Genomic DNA, 24826 nt, shown 5'->3' on the forward strand with positions numbered 1-24826 from the left:
CTTATGACCATTTTTCACACTTACAACCACTGCAGCATCCCCATGGTTGTGTGATCAACGTTCGAACGCTTGGCAACAGGCATGCATTAATGATGGTTGCAGTTTCCCAGAGTGAAGTTATTATCACTTCGCATCTTGGTTCTGACAAATGAAGTCAATGGGGAAGCCAGATATCATTTAACAACTTCGTGTTACTAACTTAACAACTGCAGGGATTCACTTAACAACTGTGGCAAGAAAGATAATAAAATGGAGCAAAATTCACCTGTTTTGCTTAGGAAAGAAAATGTTGGGCTCTATTATGGTCATAAATCAATCAAGGATTACCTATATAACTCAATCCATTCTTTCAAATTTTGAATGCCAGGTTTTGTGGTGGGATAGAAATTGAAGGAGGGAAGCTGAGTGAGAGATAATCCTCTATCACAAGTTTATGACTTGCAATTATGCCACACGTCTTCTCATTTACTCTTTAAACCTTTAGTGAAGGGGCACATAAATCTATGCTTGAAAGAAGCACAACCTTGAAATGTCAAAGTTGAGATTACAGCCAGAAATACAATCCCATGTGCATTCCCCAAGCAATACCCCACTTGTTAAGTGCCAAAGCACCCAGAAGTCTGTTCTTATTTAGGAAGCATTGCATTCTATTTAGGATTTACAACAGAGCTTTGAATGGAGAGGTTCTGTTTCTCGAAGCTAAAGAATTTGAGTTTTCAGGCTTATGGTGTTTTCTTTTTAAATCTGGATTTAGTAACAGTATTCATAAAAGTATGATATCAAGTTGGTTTTATGTACTTATTTTAAAAATAAAACCCCCACAAACTTAGGATCTGTTGTAAGACCTTCAAGACAGTCAAATTCTGTGTACACCAACAAAACGGACATAGATGTAATCCTCAAATGATGATCAATCATGTAGCGAAGGTTTTAAGTTATGATGGACCTCCCTGAGGCCTCTGCACAGATGACAGTCAGATATAGAGCATGTATCTGCAGACACCAAGACTGTGAGGATCACACAAATGCCACTACTGTGTCTGGCATTAATGTATCTATTCAGTTCTTTTTTGGATGCTGCTCTTCCTAATACTAAGGAGTAACCATTAACTGAAATGATAGTTGATTTATAACATAGTCACCTCTCTTGGCCACTCATCCAGAAATATAGTAGTTCCCAGAAAAATCATGTATTTTTATTCCCCAGGAACATAAGATCCCTTTAAAATTATCCAATTACATCAAGATTTTTTTAAAAAATATTTTCAGAAAACCCTAAGTGATTTGTACTTTGGCATGATATCTAAATTGCATTTAGGAAAGAATTGACCCATTCATCTTTTTGCCTGAAATAGAAGAACATGCTAGCTAAAAGCAAATAACTGGAGAGATATGGAGAACCAGAAGATTTCATCAATGGAGTTGGGTAGGTGATCTGCCACAAACTACCTGAAGTGTATTCTCATAAGAACCATGGGTTGCAGGTAAGAGATGTTACTGTAGCTACGTGGTAACTTGTAACAAAAAGCAGAGCAAATAAAGAGCAAAAATCTGATCTATATAGAGGATATGTATGTATGTATGTATGTATGTATGTATGTATGTATGTATGTATGTATGGTATTCAGCTTTGTTCAGGTATTTCCCCACGTCATTATAGTTGTGCTTTTAAGGTTATAGCAACGTTTCGACAGAATCTCATCTGCCATCATCAGACTTCTGTATAGTGTTCTAGTCCATTTCCTAGTATGTTTAAAGCAGTGGTATTGGTCTATAAGTCTTTAAAATAGATTCTAGTCCAAAGTATTTGGGTTAATCATTATTACAAAGAAGTGTGCTGAGTGGAGGCAGAAAATTAAAAATTCTTGTTGTATATTTAGCAGCGAAAAGACAGAATTCTTTCTTTCTTTTTAAAAGCAAAATAAAAAAGTTCTCTGTGTCTATATCAAAGTTCCCCAATCTCTCCGGTTTTGCGGATCAACGGGATGGGGCGGGCAGGCAGAGGAGATGGTTCCACGCGAGTGACAGGCAAGCATAGTACACACAACTCCATTTGCATAGCAGTGGGCAAGAAAAAACAAAGAACATAGCACAGCTTAGAAGCCAAGGATGTTACAACTTCATTGAAGTTTAACATTTGCTTGGAGGTACTTTCCCAGTTCTCAACTCTGTCTAGAACAAGGAGAATATATTTGCAGCCAGAACTTTTTCTGTGGTAACCATTCTGAATTTTATCTACAGACACATTAAACCATCATGAGGTCTCCTGTTTTGGATGCCAGATAAAAGCAATTTTCATCAATATTTACTTTACTATAAATTTTATCTGGTCATATTACTGTTATGGTGTTATTATGGATTAAACATCATCAATGTTACTCATTCTTTCTTCAGATAATGTTCCTGCAACATAAAATATAATCTAAGTAAGAAATAAAATGAAAAAAATAAATGATTCTGCTGATCCATGCACGACCACAGGCCAGACTCTTAAGAATTGATACCTTGCCAGCTCAGAGGTGTTTTTCTTCCCTACATCTGAAAAATTTCTGTGGCCAGAACATACATAGCTCCATCTGCTAAGCCTTGGCCTCATACTGCAGTTCACATTTTCTGAATTATCTAGAAATTTAATCCCAAAAGTTATTTTTAATATCTGCTTTTCCCATCTTGGCATAAAGTCATTTTTGTGTTTGGCTTTCAGAACAATGGTCTCTCAGCAGTGGTGTCTTCAGCAAATCACAATGACACATGTTAAGCATCACCATGCCAATCCTGCTATTACATTCTAGTTCCTAAAGAGCTGACCCAAGGTTTTAAGTTATGTCATTTGCGTAATAATGAAACATACATGTTTCATCTGTCGTCTCCTCTTGTAACACCCACATCTTTCAGTTATCTATTCAGGAGGGAAGAATCACAATGCTTTCCCAACTAATCACAAATTGCAGAACTTAATATAGCTTAAGTGTCTGCTCTGGCGTTCTGCTGCTCCTGGGAACAAATCAGCTAGGAAACTGAACATTTAAACACGATATGAGGTCATTTATTTATGCTAGTTTTCCTGCCCAGTCAGAAGGAGGGTGGGAAGCACTAAGGGAGGGGAGCAGAAATAACACAGTAATAGTAGCCGAAAGAGACCAAGAAAGGAATTAGTGGAAATGAATGCAGTAGATCAAAGTCCTTCACATCTTATGCCAATTCTTGTCTAGTTAAAAAAAGCATCACCCTCAAAAATTATGGCAGGGACAGCATGCTCAGGGGAATCCCGAGTTTCCCAGAAATATACACTAAAAATATTTAAGAGAATGGAAAAATGAAAAGAGCAACAATCTTCTGGAATACTGAATATCTTGTTAAAAAAAAGTGGAAGGGAGATGAGAAAGGGTGAAGAAAACAAAAAGACAGTTTTGAAAGCCAAATGTAAATACCATTTCAGAAGCCAGGCATAACCTCAAATTGGCGAAACATTTTCAGTCCTATATACCAGGGGCAGCTAATTAATTTTCCCAAGGGGCCACATGAGCTACTGAGATTGTGATGGAGAACTACCTCCCCCTATAACACACACACTGTAGGCCAGACAGGGACAATCAAAAGGCTGGAGGTGGCCTGCAGCCAGAAAATGCCATGTCTGCTACTTAGAGTTGTGTGTTTCTCCCTGTATTATTTCAGTTCACATTAATCCTTAGTATTCAGCTTTTCACAAATACAAAAATTTGATCTCTGTGGATTTTCATTCAATTTATTGGAGAAGAGAATCCTTCCATAGCCAGGGACAATTTAGGCACCAGTTGGGACTGTGTTCCAGAAAGAGTTAGTGGAATTCTCAGGTATTCTTGTCCCTGATTAAAAGGAAATATTAAATTGCTGTTTCCTGCATTAAAGATAACCTACTTACTTACAACTCCCACAATGGGTTATCTCAGAGCCATTCTCCTAAAATGACTTTCCTGTCTACTTTAACAATGAATTTGCACTGCATCCAGATATGAAAACAAAAGGGATTTACAGCTCTTTACTCTTGTTTTCTTGACCTTCAGGTTGTATCATTTATTTAATTAAATATAAGGATGGAAAATAATGGCATTAGAGATAAGGGGAGAGTGAGAGGGAAGGAGAATTTTCAGATATTTAAATAAACAAATATATATTAATGAATTTGCAACAGGCAAAAGATTTCTTTATGACACTGAAAAAAATTAAAAGAAATGCGAATCAGACTGCCTCTGACTAGCATTTTTCCCCCCAATTACATATAAAATTAAACTAGTCTTTTAAAAAAAAAAAAAGACTTTGCAGAAAAAGTCTTTCAGATCTTTCCAACTGTATGGTATCCAAGAATCGAATAAACTGTTGTCTATAACAGTATTTTTCAACCTTAGCTACTGAAGTCTGGACTTCAAGTCCCAGAATTCCCCAGCCAGCATGCTGTCAAGATTGAGAAACACTGGTGTATAAACTTGATGAATACTGGTTTAGACAGAGATAATTTTACTCTTTCTTGCATTTTCTACATAGAACAGGGAATATAAGGTCAGCTAGCACAATCATATAGCTGGGCATGGTTAACAAGGAGGCATGCTAGGAATTATAGCTCTGCATAGCCGTAAGTTTTTGCTATGTCATGTCAAATAAAAAGTATCTGTTTTATCTGTAAATTGAACGTAGGCCATTACTTTCAACAAAAATAAAACAAAACATAAATCAACTTTTAGCCAGATGACCAAGAAATGCCATTGGCTTAATAGCCCTTACAGAACGGATGAATAAAGGAGTAAGCACAACACCATATCTCCATCAACCAGTAGCGTTGATCACCAAGAAGATATTCAATCAAGGAACAATTAGGAAATACAGTTTCACTTAGGATTGCCATTGCTAAATGATGTAGTGGTAGAGCACAACGTCACATGTCTGCATCATTTAGCAACAAACAACCACTGCTTCTGTTGTAACTCCCAGATGTGTGGATTATTAGCAATAGCAATTGCACTTAAGACTTCAAGACTTCACAGTGCTTTACAGCCCTCTCTAAGCGGTTTACAGAGTCAGCATATTGCCCCCAACAATCTGGGTCCTCATTTTACTGACCTCTGAAGGATGGAAGGCTGAGTCAACCTTGAGCCGGTGAGAATCAACATGCCAAACTGCAGGCAGCCTGCAGGCAGCCAGCAAGCAGCAGAAATAGCCAGCAGTACTGCATTCTAACCACTGTGCCACCACAGCTCTATTAGATGGGAAGCAGTGGGGAACCCAAACAAAAAAATGTGGGGGATGCACGTGAGCCTGAGGGAGGGATGTCGTAGCACTGCATGAGTGCAGGGAAGCCAGAGGGACTTGCTGCTGTTTTTTCCATTGACCTTGCTTATAGGAAACTGGCAAGGAAAGTTGCAAATGGCAACCTGAAGACTGCAAGACACTGCAATCATCATAAATGCTTGCCAAGCACCTGAATGGCTATCATGTGTCTGTAGGATGCTATGGCAGTTGGAACTTTGAGGACCGGTTTTAAAAACCACTTATTCAGCATTATTGTAACTTCAAATGATCACTGAACGAGTCATTGGTAAATGAAGACTACTTGTAAACGGAATATAATCAGGAATTACACTTGATGAATTAGAATTCTGTAGCATCATTGGAAAAAGCTTTGGTTTGATGATTTATTTTAAAAAGAGGATCAATGCAGTGGTCAGTCAACCATGCACCAAAAATCAGTCAGTTTATTTAAACAGTCTACAGATCATAAAAACACATATTATTTTAAAATCTAAGAATATACAATTTTCCTAATTATAACCCTCAATGTCCTTATATAATTTTATATAATTTTGCTTCCTTAACCTAACCTAAGGAACGCCAAACAGAAACTTCGTTAAAGTCACTTTAGGAATCTGATCAGAGATATTTAACATAAAATTGATTTGAAATCCAGAAAAAATGTTAAAAATATGATTTACTGATTTGTGCTATGCAACAATATTAAATTTTGAGCAATGGTTAAACAATCTGCAGAAGAAGTATACTTTATGGAAGTATATAAATTTAAATCTCAGTTCTGGCTAAAATTGTACTGCTGTTACTGTTGTTCTTCTATATCACTCTTCTTCTCAGAGAAGGAAACAACAGCTTTTAAGAAAACAGTAGTAACAATTACAACTGGGAGGATGCCACTGAGAAGGATCTCTTTCTGTAAATAACACCTATCAATGAAATACAAATGGTGGGCCCTAACTCTTTCCACCCAATCTTACTGGGCATGTAATGTTTACATGCATCCTTTAATCATACAACTTGAAAATATGATAGCCACATTTTATTATTCCTTATTATTAAATGTATATCCCATCTTTTACAAGAGACACTCAAGGCAACATATATGCTTATCCTCCTATATATCCCCATAACAATTGAGGGTGCGGGTGAGGGGAGGGGAGAGTGTGAGTGTCATCCATGAGATTTTGTGGCTGAAGTTCTAGAAATAGCTTAAATTGTTGCAAACTGTCCAGTGTAATAGGAGGCTATATAAATTACATCAAACCAACAAATCTTTCTGCTTTCCTAAACTAGTTCAGGAAATTCACGATTTAACTGCTATAACTCCTTGGTTATATTCCTATAACACTTCGGCTATATTCTCTACTCCAGCTGCCATTTTTGGATTGCTTTCTTGGACAGACATCATGTAAATTAAGGTAAATAGGAGGCTATTAGGGAATTTCTAGGCTACCTTGATTCATTCAGAGCTACAGTTGTTGCATGACCCATAGGATCCAAGCATTCCTTTTTCCTAAAGGCCGGATTTTGGCAAAAATATTATCTCTTCCAGGAAAGGATAATCCTCAAGCCTGAGCAGCACCTAACTTTAATCTGGATTGAACTCCATTTCTTTGGATTCCATTTCCTCCAGGCAACTGCCAAATATCTGCATAGCTACTTTTGAAACCAGTGATAGATTAAGTGACCAGCCAACTGGTCACTTTGTACTCCAGATATCCGATGACAGTCCCCAGCAATTGAGGCAACATAAAACCCCACATGACCCCAGAACGCAATTGCTCTTGGGTTACAGATTTACAAGTAAGAATGGAAACACTGCATTGTCTTTCCAATTTTCAACTCTTAAAGCCCTTTCACCTATACACTGCTCAAAAAAATAAAGGGAACACTTAAACAACACAATGTAACTCCAAGTCAATCAAACTTCTGTGAAATCAAAATGTCCACTTAGGTAGCAACACTGATTGACAATCAATTTCACATGCTGTTGTGCAAATGGAATAGACAAGAGGTGGAAAGCATAGGCAGATAGCAAGACATCCCCAATAAAGCAGTGGTTCTGCAGGCGGTGACCACAGACCACTTCTCAGTTCCTATGCTTTCTGTCTGATGGTTCGGTCACTTTTGAATGCTGGCAGTGCTTTCACTCTAGTGGTAGCATGAGACGGAGTCTACAAGTCACACAAGTGGCTCAGGTAGTGCAGCTCATCCAGGATGGCACATCAATGAGAGCTGTGGCAAGAAGGTTTGCTGTGTCTGTCAGCGTAATGTCCAGAGCATGGAGGCGCTACCAGGAGACAGGCCAGTACATCAGGAGATGTGGAGGAGGCTGTAGGAGGGCAACAACCCAGCATCAGGACTGCTACCGCCTTTGTGCAAGGAGGGACAGGAGGAGCACTGCCAGAGCCCTGCAAAATGACCTCCAGTGGGCCACAAATGTGCATGTGGCTGCTCAAATGGTCAGAAACAGACTCCATGAGGGTGGTATGAGGGCCTGACGTCTAGAGGTGGGGGTTGTGCTTACAGCCCAACACCGTGCAGGATGTTTGGCATTTGCCAGAGAACACCAAGATTGGCAAATTCACCACTGGCGCCCTGTGCTCTTCACAGATGAAAGCAGGTTCACACTGAGCACATGTGACAGAATCTGGAGACGCCGTGGAGAACGTTCTGCTGCCTGCAACATCCTCCAGCATGACCGGTTTGGCAGTGGGTGAGTAATGGTGTGGGGTGGCATTTCTTTAGGGGGCCGCACAGCCCTCCATGTGCTCACCAGAGGTAGCCTGACTGCCATTAGGTACCGAGATGAGATCCTCAGACCCCTTGTGAGACCATATACTGGTGCGGTTGGCCCTGGGTTCCTCCTAATGCAAGACAATGCTAGACCTCATGTGGCTGGAGTGTGTCAGCAGTTCCTGCAAGACGAAGGCATTGATGCTATGGACTGGCCCGCCCGTTCCCCAGACCTGAATCCAATTGAGCACATCTGGGACATCATGTCTCGCTCCATCCACCAACGCCACATTGCACCACAAACTGTCCAGGAGTTGGGGGATGCTTTAGTCCAGGTGTGGGAGAAGATCCCTCAGGAGACCATCCCCCACCTCATCAGAAGCATGCCCAGGCGTTGTAGGGAGGTCATACAGGCACATGGAGGCCACACACACTACTGAGCCTCATTTTGACTTGTTTTAAGGACATTACATCAAGGTTGGATCAGCCTGTAGTGTTTTTTTCCACTTTAATTTTGAGTGTAACTCCAAATCCAGACCTCCATGGGTTGCTAAATTTGATTTCCATTGATAATTTTTGTGTGATTTTGTTGTCAGCACATTCAACTGTATAATGAACAAAGTATTTAATAATAATATTTCATTCATTCATTCAGATCTAGGATGTCTTATTTTTGTGTTCCCTTTATATTTTTGAGCAGTGTATGAAGAAAGGCTATGGGAAAATCACTGTGAATCAACATAATAGTATATTTTTCTTTAATCCTGCAAGATAGGCTAAGATGAATTTCAATTGTTTTTTTAATTTAATCTTCATTCTTGGTTTCAAAATGAATTCCTCAAATAAATATTACTCACCGGACTCTTGCAAATATCTATATACGAGGAAGTTAACCTCATCACTGCTTATACTCATCTTTATTCCCGCTTAAACCATGAGGTCACGATGAAGGATATAACCCTAAAAAATATAAAAAATAATACAGCATGTTAGGAATATGTGATAACTGGATTTCTGTCCAAAAACCTGATTCATTGCTCATAATGTAGTTGTGTCTAAAAATGGACAATTTTCAAGTCTAGTAAGAGAATAGTTAGGTAATGACCATGCATAAAAAACAAAACAAAACAAAAACAACCACTTACTACTTTATCTAGCTTACATATGTTTTCTTCAGTGAACAATTACAAGCATATGAATACTTATTAATAATAATGAATTTCTGTTCAATAATCCACTGAAAAAGCTTCACATTACATATATGAGGGATCATCATAGCCATAAATGTCCATGGGCATTTGGAACCTCCCTAGCCATTTCAAAATGTTGTTGTTGTTAATGATGATGATGATGATGATAATGATTTGAGTAAAATCTCATGAGATTTATGATAAGACTTCAGGGGTAAGATTGCTGAAATTCTGCAAACATCTTATAGTATTTAAAATAGCTTTAAAAAAGGAAAATATACCAGTGTCCCTGCTATCATGAATGGATAGCAATGGAAATCTGCTGCCCACAAACATACAGTTATACATAAAATTGTTGAAATGGGGCATTATGAAAACACGTTTAAAGATGTTTCTAATCAATCTATGGAGGAGTGGATAAATAGGTCAAATATGAAAACTGCTAGAGTGGAAATAATTCAGTCTCATACCTGTACTGCAAATGCTGCATTAGTTTTCTGTGAGCTTCTAGATATAATTCAAGGAGCTGATTTTCACTTATAAAGCCTTAGATGGATTAGCTTCCAAATATCTCCAAGGTCATGTTTTCCAGTTGGGACTGGCCTGACCTATGAATTTATCCTGGATGAAATATTCACCATTCCCTGCACACCTAAGATTGTGAACTGCTACTGAAGATAGTATTTATCTTTGATAGTATTTATCCAACACTGTGTGACAGCCCCCCAGAGAGGCAAGGCTCCACCAGTCCTGCCATCTTTTCTGGCTAAAGCAGAACACTTTCAAAAACCCTTTGAGTTCCAATTTGCTACCATGTAGATGAAGTTTTAGTCACAACTATCATTATTATGATTGTACAAATATTACTGTTCGATTTCACTGGATTTCTAGTTTGAGTTCTATTGTAAATTATTGTGAACTGGTTCAATTCTATGGCAAGAATACAAATACTGAGGTCTATAGGAAGAAGGGTTTGACTGGGTAGGTGAAAAAATTAAAATACAAGTGTGGAAGAGAGAAAAACAAGCAAAGAGAACATGTCTGGTTTCCTAACAGCAGATTACATCGTTATGTGTACACACACATACATACAATATGTGTGTGCTACTTGGGAAATCCTAACAATGGTTTGATTAGCTTGGTGGCTGTTTCTAGCCCATTTTACTTGAACTTGAAATGTTAAATAGGATCTGGTTCATGCATGGATGGGAAACTACAAGCAAATTTAAATATTTGAGGCTAGAATGGGAAATCAGAATAAAATCACAGATGAAGGCAGTGACAAAGCACTTATGCTCTACTGCCAAAAATGCTACGTGGCTGTATCCATGCTCATAAAGTCTCTAGAACTCAAATTCAGTTCAAGGAGGTTTCTACTTTTCCACCATGTTTTAATTTGTATTCCAGTCTTTCCAGCTATGGCAAATAACTCCTCACTTAACCAATATTTTTGCAGTTGCAAGAATATAAGCACCACAGTAGCCCCAAAAGTGGGAAAGGGAAAGGAATCAGCAAAACCAAGATATAAAACTCAAAGCCCTGAAGGAGATGTTCTAGTTGATGATGTATGGGAATACTTATTTATTCATCAAAGATTAAATTTACAGTGACAGGCTGGGGATTTGAATGAAACCAACATTTTTAAATAAACAGCAGTCTGAATGAAATCACACTCAACTAGTAAGTAATTTAAAAAAGAAAAATCCTGCAAAATGGTTGTTAAAATATAGCCATAGTCTTTTAGTATACCAGGGGGATTTTATTTACTAAAACTGTTTTTTTAAAAGGTTAAGAGTCCCGCTAATCACCCAGCCTCAAAATGTTTTCCAAGGGTTGATCAAAGTGTTTTCTTTCAAGAGAAAAAGGGAATGAGAGAAATAAAGTGGTATTATGAATATATATATGAGGCTTCCATCAGAATGGACATGAGAGGGCAGTATGACATAAGTATTCGAAACAGCCAACAGTGAATGACAAATCAAAGGAAGCTTGTGAAGTAAATGGGGATTATTTTTTGCAGTGAGAGTATCACAGACTAACCTGATTAGAAAGGCCTAATCTACAGGTACTGATTATTTCAAGAGACATCAAAAATAAGCATGCCTGCCTTGGTCCATTGTGATCCTTTCATCTTTGGCATGCCTGAAGCAGCAAAGCACAGCAGAAATTCTTGCTTTACCCACAAGGTATATCGCCTGGACTCCAGCCTTAATTAAAATCTTATCCAAATGTTGCCTCAATTTTGGCCAAGAAAGGAGAATCAGGATTCTTTACAAGGAACAAAAAGCCCAGAAATATAAAATGTGTTGTTTCAAGAATAGAAACCCCCACGTGGCATCCTGGACAGCAAGAAACCCAGAAACACCTCTCTTGATGCCAGCTTTTTTTTTTTTTTTTTTTTAAAAAGACTGGTATAATTTTAATTCAAACTTTAAAAAGAAGCTGGCATGCTATAACATAAGGGTTAGCTTCCAAAATTGGCGTTATTTTCAGTTGTCTTAAATCCCACAGATTCCATAGGTTAGCTTCCCCCACCCCGGCCCCAGGCTGAAAGGAATCAAAGCTCTGCAAAAAAGTGAACATGGCTAGAGTGAAATAGGGACAAAATAATACATTTAATTTAATTAATAAAATATAGTTCATATATAAGTTGTCCATAATTTCCCCCTTCTTAAAAAAAATGGCAGAATTCAAAGAAGGCACTGCTGTTGTAAACATTCTTAGAAATGGAAGTGGTGATCACTGTAGCTCAGTGCTTTGTTTATAATGACACCTACTTGTCTAGAAAATAGTTTAAAAAGCTTACTTGATTGTTAGGGTGCATCCGGGGAAAGTAGGAAGGGAGGCAAAAATTACTTTGCCATCAATCACTAATGTTTTGTGGTTGGCAGCCATTTTGTGAATGGGCAAAGCCAGCGTGACGGCCATTTTGAGGATGGGCATGTCCATTCTTACACCAGTCACTTTTTATTTTTTTTAAAGTGCTAAGATTTACAGTGTCAATCTGTCAAATGTTGCCCCAGGCCAACAGTTTGGGATCAATGCCTCAGGGACTTTTCAGAGATAGATGTTTTCTTAGAGAGACAACCTTTCCCTTTTTACTATGGATTTTATACCTGTAATTTTCACCAGAAAACATCTTGCAGCCTTAAACTCATTGCAGAATTAATTTGTAGCTTCTAGCCAGCCACAGATTGTCTATGTCTAATTTTGGGTCATGTCAAAATCTGATTAAGTTGTTGAATAATAGGCTTATTACCCATAGATACATTAAATCACAACCATCCAGAAATCTGATCAGGTGGCAATATGTCAGAACACAAACAATCAAATCCTTACTAAAAAGACATGTTTAATTCTTACATTATTTTACAGAAGTGGATCTTGGACACACTCTCTTTTCTGAAATCCCATGTTGCAATGAAGGTCTTAAAAAGGAGAAGCAGCTGCTACACTTATCATAACTGCCTTAGAAAGACCCACTTCTAGATTTCAGCCATTTCTTGCAAAACTAAGAAAGTCAAAGCCATGTGATCCAATTCTTTGCTTTCTGTGGTGTTTATTTAATACTAAAAATTTCCCAAGAGAATTTTTTAAGGAACCGCCAGAAGAGTAGACAAAAATGAGACTGTGTGGTCCGGTTGATGAGAAAATAGAAAATGGTGCAATTAGGAAATGCAACTCCCAAATGCCTTTATATTTGAATTAGAGTTGGTCTCTCCTCTGCTTCTCCTCAATGGGGCTTTGATTTACATGAGCTGCCTACTTGCTCTTCATTGCTGTTGGATTATAAATAAGCGCCTGTGTTTATCCAGCCAGGGCCTAACCTCTGCCAAAAATGCTTTTCTCTTCTCCCTCCCTGTTTTTGTTGGTATGAATCAGGTTCTACTGTACTCAGATTGCAGTAAGAGTCAAAGGAAGACCAGTATTTGGATAAACAATGTACAAAGTCTCGGTGCTAATGAATATGCAGCGGTACAGAATGAGTTCAAATTCCATGCTCCTTATGTGGAGGCTATCAAACCACACATATTGGAATGATCATACTTGGAACACAATTGTTCATGATCCATATACACCCCCACACACTCTCTTTTAGTTTTTGGCTGTTCCTTTAAAAAAAAATCATGTCTGTAGCCACCATGAAAAAAAATGTTTGAAGCTGGGAGACAGTGCCCAGCCAGATTTATACAGGAATCTTCTTGTAACCAAAGTGGCCACTGAAACATGACCTCCCCAATCCAAATTTAAACATCCTAGCTGCCCAAGGATGAGGGCATGACACACAGCAGCAATGCTGGCTGATCATGTCACAGTTTCACATCAACAGTTACTTCAGATTTCCAATGTTGATGCCAAGTTTCAAATCTTGGAAGGATTTTATGGCCGCATTATAAATACTTAATACATAACAGGGGAATGAAGCAGAAATGCTGACCTAACCTTTTACCGTATCTTATGGGCTATGCCTCAATGTTGATATTAACCTTACTGATGTGAAAGTTACAGCTGTGAAGTAATTTGTACATGTCTCACAACACATTCACAAAGTTTAGGAAAACAATCTCTTTCAACATCCAGCCAAAAACACAGTATTTGCAACAATGTCCTTGCAGACACAGACAACAAGAACACAAATAAAGAAGTCAAAGTAGGCAAGGACAATTTGAGCAAGCTAAATTGAGACTGGCAATAAAACCTATTTTAAGTGAACCTTCTTTAATATATTCCCCTGTTCATTCTGATCCCCAAGAAGATAACATGCACCTAGCAGATTAGAAAAAGCAAAATGTTGGTAGCATAGTTATATAAATATAAATAAATCAAAACAGTAGCATGAAAAAAATATTAAGAATCCAAGTCAGGGGGACAATGCAGAAGTTATGCTGACTCTGCAAGCGGTCACTCAAAAATCAAGATCAAGGTCACAAATGATCCTGTCCAAAGGCCTGCTCAAAGGGGGTTGGGATTCAAGTCCATAGAGATAGAGAGTCTAGAGTCAAGAATTAGGGGCAGATGACACAAAGGGGTTCCATCTCCAAGATACTACTGCTTTACCAATGGGACCTGGAGCATGCTAACTCCAACTGATCTTAACAAATGAGGAGAAAATAAGAGAAATCAGAGAAAAGTATTCCTGCAGGGATGTATGAAGGATTTTACAATTGACAGCTGGCACCTGGAAATGTATCTTAAAGCTCTCTGGTGTGTCACTGGAATTTAGTTTTGTAGACGGTGGCCGTTACTACTTGTTTTGTCTCATTCTAGACTAGTTGTAGATTTGAGAGCAAGCCATAGGTATGTTCAGGAAAAAAGAAAAAGAAAATTTGACCCCCAAACTCACGAACCCTACAGGATGCTTGCTCCCTATCACCTTCAGCTTCTCAACTTCCAAACAAACCATTAGACTACAGTTACTCTACTATTTTATAGGTTGAATGCCCAAAGTCGTTCTTGGAAATAGAAATCATATGCCAGAACCTGATGTTATGCTTTGCAGACAGTCTGGGTCTGCCTTTCATTCTTGAAAGTAAAGCATCTTGGAATAGTGATATCTACAGTCTTCATAATATGTAACACTCACAGAGTCTCAAACCTAAAAAGGCTGTACTAGAATGGGTAATTCTACTAAATTCCGACTTTAAAGTCAAAATTAATAACAATAGAGTTCTATTGGACTCTATCTCCTTACTTTCTTGGTAAAAATGCAAAAATATGTCAGTCATGGGGAAAACATTTCCCCATACCAAAAAAGAAAAAGCAGCAATTTAATGCAATAAGCCTATTTTCCCTCTTTACTAACTTAAATTCATGTTGCTATTTTAAAAACATACCATGAAATACCTGGAACTTGAATCTGCTATACAATTATCATGTTTGGTGCGTGTGTGTATTTTGTCGATTCACTAACTGTGTTGTGAATTAAAAGCTGAAGAATACTTAAAAAGCCAGGAAATCTCAATGTTCTCAGTTTAGTAAATAAAGAAAAAAGCCAGCAATGCAATAAATCAATTACATCCAGTGAGGCCCAGTCATAAGAGATGCACCAACCTCTAGATTAAAAAAGAAAACCAGCAACAGACAACTCATGTCAGCCCATCAAGGTATATCAGTCTAGGTGACAGAGTTATAAATGCTAATATGCCTTTATTATAAGGTTATAGTAACAGAATCTTGCAAATCTGAAAGTGTTCCCGCTCTTCCCTTTATCATCATGACAACCAGAGAGATTCATATCTCAGATGCTTATTCATGTTTGCATTTTTTTTCCAGCCTCAGATTTGTTATCTGACAGTTGAGTTAATTGCAGTTCTTCCCTGTTCTTCACGGTTAATCCAACTGCCCAACAAACAGATCAGGACTCAATTCACCATATATTTTTAATGAAAATGACAGTGTTCCCAGTACAACTCATCCAAAGGACTGCTGCTCTGGGGGAAAATAGGAGAAGAGACAGTATATTGAGCTATTTCATGAAAGAGGGAATGGTGATTGATTGATTGATTGCTGCCATCTGTGCTCATGGATTACAGTACTCTTGACACTCAACATAGACCCTCTTATGAATGAAAAGAAAACATTTTGAAAATATAAAGAATAGCAACAATTCAGCATCTTTTTTTACTGTATTGTTTTATAAATAAAGCATTTCACTAATGTTTTGTAAATGTTTCACTCTTTGATTCTCAGAAAAGCAAAACAAGATCTGATTTTTTAAAAATGTGTTTAAAAAAAAATTCAGGCCATCACATATTTTCAGCATTCTGCCCCCAGGGTATCCATTGCACTATTCTATTCATATTTCCCAGCAAATATGATAGCATTAAATTATTCTTCCCCAAGTTTCTGTATTCACCATTAGGTAGGTGTCTCAGCTGCAATTTAACCAAAGAGAGGATCAAAGCTTTGTCCTGATTTATCCATGAAATATTATACATTATGCCAAGTTTCATATAGTTTATGCAAAATGATAATTTCCAATGAGCCTCCCCTAAGATTCAATAAACTACCCTAGCATAACTCAAAGAAGAAATGAAGCTGGGTGAAAAGTCATTCATTTAAAAGTCATTACAGAAGCAAATTCGTATAATGAATAGGTAGCTCATACATTTTAAATGCATTATGTCTTTTTATCAAGCAGTATTTATTAGGTATTAATTTGAATTAACTCTGATATTTCTCTAGCGTGCAAACCTTCTTCTGAGTACTTAAATATTGGCCGCTGCAGAAAGTTACTGATCTACCTCTATTACCCATCAAATTTCTAGACTTTTGTGGGTGTAATCATATTAATTTTAGGAGCAGGTTTTTTCAAGTTGACCAGCAAAAATGTCTCTACAATTTCATGATAACTAAATTTGCTTTTTCCTTAAAAATAGTTTTCACAAATTACAGATATTAGGGATTGTCTGAAACATTTTTTCTCAATGATACTTTACTTGAACTAACCTTTTAAAATTTAGCATTCTTACTCAAAACTCTTGTTTGAAAGTTGCTGTTGACTTTGATGGCCTTAGAAATCTAAATTATAAATAAGTAAAATGTAACCATTTCAATATTTTTGAACAGGTGATCACACTAAGTATAGGGTTGCATAAAGCAACCCACTACCTGAAAAAGAACCTTTTCCTTAGATAAGAAGCAAGAAAGTCATTTTTCCCCCTATCAAGGGCTGTACTCCTACGGAATTAATTTTGCGGCAAGGTACATCCCTGTGGTTGGTAGAGTCAGAATGAAAAGTGGATATGTCCCTCCCTCTAATGGTCTGTTGAAACTCCATTCATGCAGAAATGTTTTTGAAATTTGGCTGCCAGTTGTGCATATCTGCTCTAGATATATTTTTCTTCCAATTACAAAAGCAGCTTTTCTACGTCAATGAAATTAACTTAATTTTGCAAGCTGCTTCAGTTCAGTACTGAATGAGATGAGACTTACGATTAAAAAAAAATACAGATCACAATGGACTAAATATTTTCTATTTGACTAATCAGTCTAAATCACATTATTAAATAGGAATTTCCTTTCAAATCTTAAGAAGGCATCAGACTAGGAAGCATGCAAAGTAGTAGTCTTCAAACTTTCTTGATTCATAAGATGAATGAGAGCAACATACACACACACACACACACACACAATATTAAAAAGTTTAAATTGCAAAATACAATTATTTTCTGAATGTTTTTAATACATTTCCCTATAGGATCATGATGGCAAACCTATGGAAAGCAGAGCCATTTCTGCGACGGCCTGGAACTGATCCACTGCGCATGCGCGCGCGCCTCCTGCCAGCCGATTGTCAGGTACATGCTGCGCATGCATGAGGGAGATGCGTGCGCATATGCAGGAGGCTACCTCTGAAAATCACAGCATAGATAAAATATGCTATTAATTACTGACAGCTTGAGCTACTTTAAAGGTTTGAGAAATTCTCTGATGAACTAGGTTACTCAAGGCTATTATCTTCCTTGGTATGAGGCTGGCTGGCAACTGAGATCTTTGGCCCCCAAAGCAAGCTATCCCATTGGCCTAGTCCTGTCATGTCCTTGTCAGAGAATGCTTTCAAATTTGGGGTATCTTTGTGCATTCTCCTGTAACTCCTATTTTCCTTGCAAAATCCTCACGTTCCTTTTACCTTTTTCATCAATATGATACTTGATGATGGGCAAATGTTTGCCAGTTTAGACTTTTAAGCTTTAGTGACCTAATTTAAGGCAGCCAAGTCTTTCGCTCTCTCCCCCCACCCTCTCTCTCTCCCTCCCTCCTTCCCTCTCTCTCTTTAAAAGTGAACAGAAAAAGCAAATGAGGTGACACAGCCAGTTTGGAATTTTCTAAGGAAAGAAAATTACAGGGTTTTGTTTATTGTTTTAAAGAGCTGGGGAGAGATTAGTGTAACGGAAACAAATGCTAACATGATAGATACATTCTCACAGACTAAGCATAATGCTCAAAATAGTTGCATGCATACACTAGGTCAGCCGCCCCAAAGGTGCTTTTTCAAGAGGCAATTGGACTTTCTGGTTTTTCTTTGAAGACATTTCACTTCTCATCCAAGAAGCTTCTTCAGCTCTGGCCACTGTAGCATTCCCCCAAGAACCTGAAGAAGCTTCTTGAATGAGAGCTGAAGAAGCTTCTTGGATGAGAAGCGAAACATCTTCAAAGAAAAAAACAGAAAGTCCAATTGCCTCTTGAAAAAGCACCTTTGGGATAACCACGACCTGGATGAATGAGAATCTCCATAGATAGTAGTTCAGCCATTTCTAGTGGAACAGGACAAAATACGGACATGGAGTATTTCTCAAATATATCCATAGCAAAATTTTATAATATTTTGCTCTGGATATATTTTATACATCAGCAGTCCCCAAACTTTCTGTCTTGGTGGCCCAGAAGGAGGGGGCAGCGAGGTAGAGGGGATTGTTCTGTCCAAAAGGCAGGTGCTTGTGTGACCACACAGATCTCCATTTGCTCAAGCGGCAGGCGTTTGTGCCCACCTCTCGTATAAATGGAGCTTTGTGTGTTTGCATAAGTGTCTGCAGCTTCCGCAAGCATGCACTGCTCACACTGGTTCGTTTCAAATGGGCTGCGGCTGGTTTAGGGCTGCGGCCTGGGCGACGGGACTATTATAAGGTAACGCTTCATCATTATTTTCAAGTTGGGAGGATCATAGGCAACGGGGACAAATTTTGGTCCTATCAAAACAGTGAACTGAACTTTCTTCCTATCAGGAACATCAACTAATTTGGCCTTGCTGATAGGTCAGAATTTCACTCAGAAGAAAGATTCTGAGAAGTAGACAGAAAGAATGAAATAACTCTTCTTGGCGCCATCAACTTGCACTGCTGGTACTATACCTGTTACAATATGAATGTAAACAAATACTCAACAGAAATGTCAGTAGCAGCAGTTAAAATAAAGACTATGTTACTATCACACCTCCCCCAACTTGGGCTCTTAGGAAAGAAAGACCCTTGACTCCATTTATGTGAAAGGTATACTTTTTACTAAAACCAAGTGGTCATAGTACAGCAAAGCCAGAACTGTATAAGGTTTTAACTATCCCATTCCTTACTCCTGTTATCTCCCTATTGTCCAGTTACATTAGAAGGAATTTTTTTGGTAACAGTCCCTGCGCTGGCAGGGTGAGCTGTTGCATTCCACTGTGGTCTTCGGACGATGTCCCAGGAAGGCACAATGAGTGGTTTCTGTTTTCCCTTCCCAGCAGCTCCCTCCCCCCATAGTCTATGGCAGGCTGGCAGCTAGCAAAGCAAGGGTGAAGTGCAGGATGGCAGTTCTGACAGTTACATCTGAAATAGTACTGCCCCGTACCTTGAAAATGCTGCTCAAGCAGCATTGCCATAAATCGTTTGAAATTAAGTATAAGTATTACAAATGATGCCAGAATTTTTTTTTTAAAAAAAGACCTAGCATCAAAATGTCTGCTAATGTTTAAGCTCAATTTCAGATTCTTAAGCATACACTTTTTACATAGTTTGTTGCCCAATTTCTACCAACAACTTCCCCTGTAAATGCCAGGAGGGATTGGAACTGAGTATAAAATGCATCCATTTAGCTGAGGTTGCTCTCAAAATTAACTGTTACCAGTAGTCCTTGTTTAATGACACTGATGAGGCCAGAAACTCTCTTATTAGTGATGCAGTCGTAAGTTGGGGATGACAGTTCTGGTTGCTGCTAAATGAAAAGTATGTGGGCTGTTATGTGACAATCTCATATGACTGCAACTTCTGACACCCTGCTGGTTTCCCCAATGACTTTGCTTGTAGAAAACCAGCAAGAAAGACTGCAAATTATGATCATATGACTGCAGAGATGCTGTGACAGCTGTAAGTACAAGTTTAGGTTGTAACTACTTGTTCAGTAATATCATAAGTCTTCACAGTCATCGAAGGAGTGGTTGTTAAACAAGGATCACATGTATTTATACAATCTATAGGTTGTGTGATTCTCAACAACTCTGGGTACCTTACAATTACAAGTATTAATAAAAGCACATGTACAATTTTTTGAGAGACATTATTTTCTCTTGCTGTTCCTAAATTTAATTGTAATAATTTGTCTCACCTAGGTTAAATGGCTGAGGTATCTCCCCTTCTAGGAGTGAGGTATCTCCCCTTCTAGGAGTCTCTTGTGGCTTATTTTGGGTCTCACATGCTAGTTTGATGCAGGCCTTAATTAACCTTGAGATCACAGCCTGGCTGTCCAATGAGTATTATGAGACTATTCAAAACGCTGAATCCTCATTCTGCTCTGTTCAAAAATATCCTGGTGACTCATCTAATGCCTGATTTGTGCCAGTCCTTCCCTAATTTGGGTCAGAAAGAAGAAAAGAATGCTTTGAGTCTCTAATATAACATCCAATTCTCCTTAATAAGAAAGTTTTATTCTACATGCCCAATGATGGTACCCCGGTGGAAAATGCAGAATTCCTCTTGGAGGAATGGTATGTGTTTCTGATCTCTGCTTGGCAGAAGTTACAGCTACTAGAAACATCATTTTCCTAATCAGATGTTTCAGGTTTCTAAATGCTATTTACTCAATCCTTATCTTTCACCAGGAAGTCTCTTAGTAATTTAATTCCACGTAGTACATAAATAACATGGAAAAACACAGTAAATACAATTCTCATCCAAGTTCCTTTATTGGTTAAAGGCTACCATGCTAAAAATATCCTTTTAATGACTTTATATTAAGGTATTTATTTAAATGGCTTATTGAAGCCAGAGGTTAATAAGATACTGCTCTATATTAATCAGCAGATTCCCATAAGCCTATAGTTACTCTTAAAAGTTATAAAAATATCTGCTTTATATGCAACTATCTTGTCGAGCAGTACTCCTACAGAATATTAAGAACAATTTTAAAGTATAAATTTCTTGTCGTAACATTATTAAGCTAAGGTAAAGATCCCTTGAGTTGAACTTGACCCATGGTGACAGAAATCCATGCAATTTTCTTGGCAATATTAAAGAAAGAGTTTGCCTTTCACTGCTTCAAGCATGTATTTTCAACTGCTCATTTTAGACCAGGGGTGTCAAACTCAAGGCTCGTGAGCCGGAACCTGCCTGTGGGATGCTTAAATCTGGCCTGCGGTACTGGCCTGGAAACACAAAGGACCGGCCCATGGTGCCTCTGGCAGCCCTGTTTTGGCCAGTATGGTGCTATAGGAGCCATCCATCCCGTCTCTCTGCCCCGCCCCCCGCCCGTTCCCCCCCACACAGAGAATTACTACAATGCTGATCTGGTCCTTGAAGAAATCCAGTTTGACACCCTGTTCTAGACAATAGCTCTGTGAGAAATAATCAGAAGAGCCAGCAATTCTCAGGGTATGCATCAGTTATGTCAACTGCCAGCAAAAGCTCAGCTTCAGTGAAGCACACAACCACTGGAACATGAGAAGAAGAAGCAACAAATTTAAAATATTGTGGCTATAAGGGGGTAAACTGTAGGATCATATTGATGTGGACAATCAATTGTCGAATATGACGATTCTAATTTTTAATCAAGACTCTTATCTAGCTATGCTGTGCCAGAGATACTATAGCTAACTCCAAACCTGTGTTAATCTGTGTGAAGTCAGGAGATTGAAATTTACTGCCAAGCCCTGTTCAGAATAAAATGTTAAAACCCTGGAATTTCCAAATAGTCTCCTGGTAATAACCAGGATGGGGTCTCACACTGCTTTTAATACCAGGCAACAAAAACACATCTGGTTTTATTTTCAAACAATTATGAAAGCACCCAAAATATTACTTTTTCAATTCACCCACTGACTCAGGTTTCATTTAATTATCAATTATCTTAGGTTACAATTATATTTTGCCACATTTGAGTGTGCACGTTTGTGATATAGTGAATCGTGGTCACTGGGAACTCTTGCCCCCCCCCCCCAAAAAAAACCACCAAGCAGCAACAGAACATTAAAGTTATTGTACATTCTCGTCCCTCTGTTACATGTTTTGAGTTAGCTAACCAAAGTGTCAACAATGATAGTTTTTCTTTTTTGAAATCCAACTTGAGAGCCTTTTTTTGGCTCTAATACTCAGCACATTCCAAATTCATTGCCTCAATAATTCTCCAATTTGAGACAAAGTTACCTAAGACACTAAGTAAAAACAAAACAAAACAAAACCTTAATTTCAGCTTTCTCCAACTTTTCAATAGCATTTTTAGTAGACAAAGAAGCAAGCCCATCCTGAAGGCAGAGAGATTAATAGAGTAGCAATAGCAATAAGACTTATAAACCGCTCCATAGTACTTTACAGCCCCTCTCTAAGTGGTTTACATAGTCAGCATATTGCCCCCAACAATATGGGCCCTCATTTTACGGACCTCGGAAGGCTGAGTCAACCTTGAGTCGGTGGGACTTGAACTGCTGAACTGCTGGCAATTATCAATCAGCAGTAGTAGCTTGCAGTACTGTACTCTAACCACTGCGCCACCAGGGTTCTTTCACAAAGGTTCTTAGATCCATCTCTTGGGTACCTTAGAGACATAGATGTCAAAATATTTGTCAGTGATAAAGGTGATTGGATATCAACCCCTACAATCTTATATTATCTATAATTTAAGATAAAGATCGCCTATGGTTTTATCTTTCTAGTAAAACTTATTTCAATAACATCAATCCACATGAAAAATGTTAAAAGGTAAGATGACAATCTCTCTAAGCACATATATCAATGTTGAAGTGATAATCAGTTTTATAAGCTCAATGGAATTTGAAAATATTTATTCATATTAATATCAATGTGGGAACAACAAATATATTTACATCCTGACAAAATTTCCTTTGCAACCTATTTTTTTAAAATCCAAACAAATAGTCTTAATTTTTATAGGTTTTCATAGATACGTGATTATGGAAAATATATCACTTATTCCAATTAATTCAGTAACATCATAATTCACTAGGTCATTGTACTATATAAAATATTTTAGTATTTCATGATTATCAATAAACAATGGACTAAAATTACAATTTGTATTCAGCCATAACTGCTCCTATGCTTAGCATTTTCTTTGATTACCTATTAAGACAGGCCAATGGCATTTTAATTTAAATAGAAGATAAAGGACATCCTTGACAAGCTGCATAAATCATTTTAATAAGTGACGAAATAAGTGTGGCTCTGCTCACAGTTACTCATGTCCATGTGGCTCTTGTTTGGATTACTGCAATATAGCAATAGCAATAGCGCTTAGACTTATACCTCTTTATATTGTTTTACAGCCCTCTCAAAGCATTTTACAGAGTCAGCATATTGCCCCCAACAATCTGGGTCCTCATTTTACCCACCTCAAAAGGATCAGCCACGGTGCAAAGTAGTTAGCTACTTCTATTGACTGCCGGCTGTCTGCAATTTGGCAGTCAACAGAAGTTGACTCAGTTCCATCCTTCTGAGTTGGGTAAAATAAGCACCCAGATTTTGGGGGGCAATATGCTGACTCTGTAAACTGCTTAGAGAGGGCTGTAAAGCACTGTAAAGTGGTAGATAAGTCTAAGTGCTATTGCTATTTGGAAGCTTTAGTTGGTGCAAAAGGCAGCTGCATGAATAGTAGATGTTGTTGGATATTTGACACATGTAACAACACTACTGCATGAGCTGCAGTGATTGCATATGTGTTTCTGGATGCAATTCAGGGTGCTGGTCTCCCTTAAAGCCCTTCATGGCTGGAGACCAGGTTACCTTACTGTATACCTCCTCTTTCTCCCAGTGGTTTCTATTCATCCAACTCAGTCCAGTAGGTTAGATATGCTACAAGTCCCATCAGCAAAGCAATGTCAGCTGTCCATGGACTAGAATAAATGTCTTCTATGCCAGAGTCTCTACCCTAAGGAACATTTTCTCTTCTGAAGTAAGGATGCCCCAAACCATTGTTGGCCTTGAACATCTACCTTTGTGTCTAGGCCTGGAGTTCTAACTGTGTGAAGGGCTCCTATCCTGGCTGTATTGACGTCTATGATGAGATTATTTTTCTTGGCTGCCATACAATGGAACTTTGGGTCACGAACACTTCTGTTCATGACCAAATCAGGCGACGACCAAATAATCCACCTGATTTTTGAAACGGGTCACGATTCAAAAATCAGGTGGCAAACAAAATTGATGTGGAAAGATTCCCTTTCCACTGCATTTTTTGTGTGTGTCCGCGCATGCGCAGTCATGCTTCCAGTCATGACCAAATCGGGTAGCGACCGTAGCCTGGAACAGATTACGGTCATGACCAGAGGTTCCACTGTATATCTAATTTTGTACTACATTGTAGCTGTTTTTAATTCTTTTATAATTGTTAACATCCAGAGTCACTTGTTTGATGACTATAGAAGGTGGGTGGGTGGGTAAGTAAATAAATAATAAAACAAAACTCAATTTATAATATCCCATCTGAAGGGTGACAATGCTCTATTTAGATTCAATTATTTCTTTATTTGACCAAAATTTGCTCCAAATATTTATTAAGTTGAACAGTGAAAACTTTTATCAAGTAACTGGATAACACAAATCTTCAATGCATAGGAAAGAAGAGAGATCTGCTAAAATGTAAAAAAAAATAGAGGGGAATAAATAATAAATGCTTTTGTATTTGTCATATATCATAAG

The 24826-nt window shown here is 38.1% G+C and overlaps 1 protein-coding gene across 3 annotated transcripts in view; it reads right to left on the minus strand.

The window, feature by feature from the left end:
- TBL1XR1 (TBL1X/Y related 1) overlaps nt 1-24826 on the minus strand; it is a 248739-nt gene that overhangs the window by 31786 nt on the left and 192127 nt on the right. For all 3 annotated transcript variants that reach the window (XM_026666593.2, XM_087965369.1, XM_087965368.1), the window contains one exon: nt 8874-8976. In XM_026666593.2, the coding sequence (XP_026522378.1) occupies nt 8874-8931 (58 nt within the window). In that variant the 5' untranslated portion in view covers nt 8932-8976. The remainder of the gene's footprint in view (nt 1-8873; nt 8977-24826) is intronic.

This window comes from Notechis scutatus, chromosome 4 (assembly GCF_049901735.1).
Source record: "Notechis scutatus isolate UNSWTSFEM ecotype Mainland chromosome 4, rNotScu1.2, whole genome shotgun sequence".
In the NCBI taxonomy this organism is placed as follows: Eukaryota; Metazoa; Chordata; class Lepidosauria; order Squamata; family Elapidae; genus Notechis; species Notechis scutatus.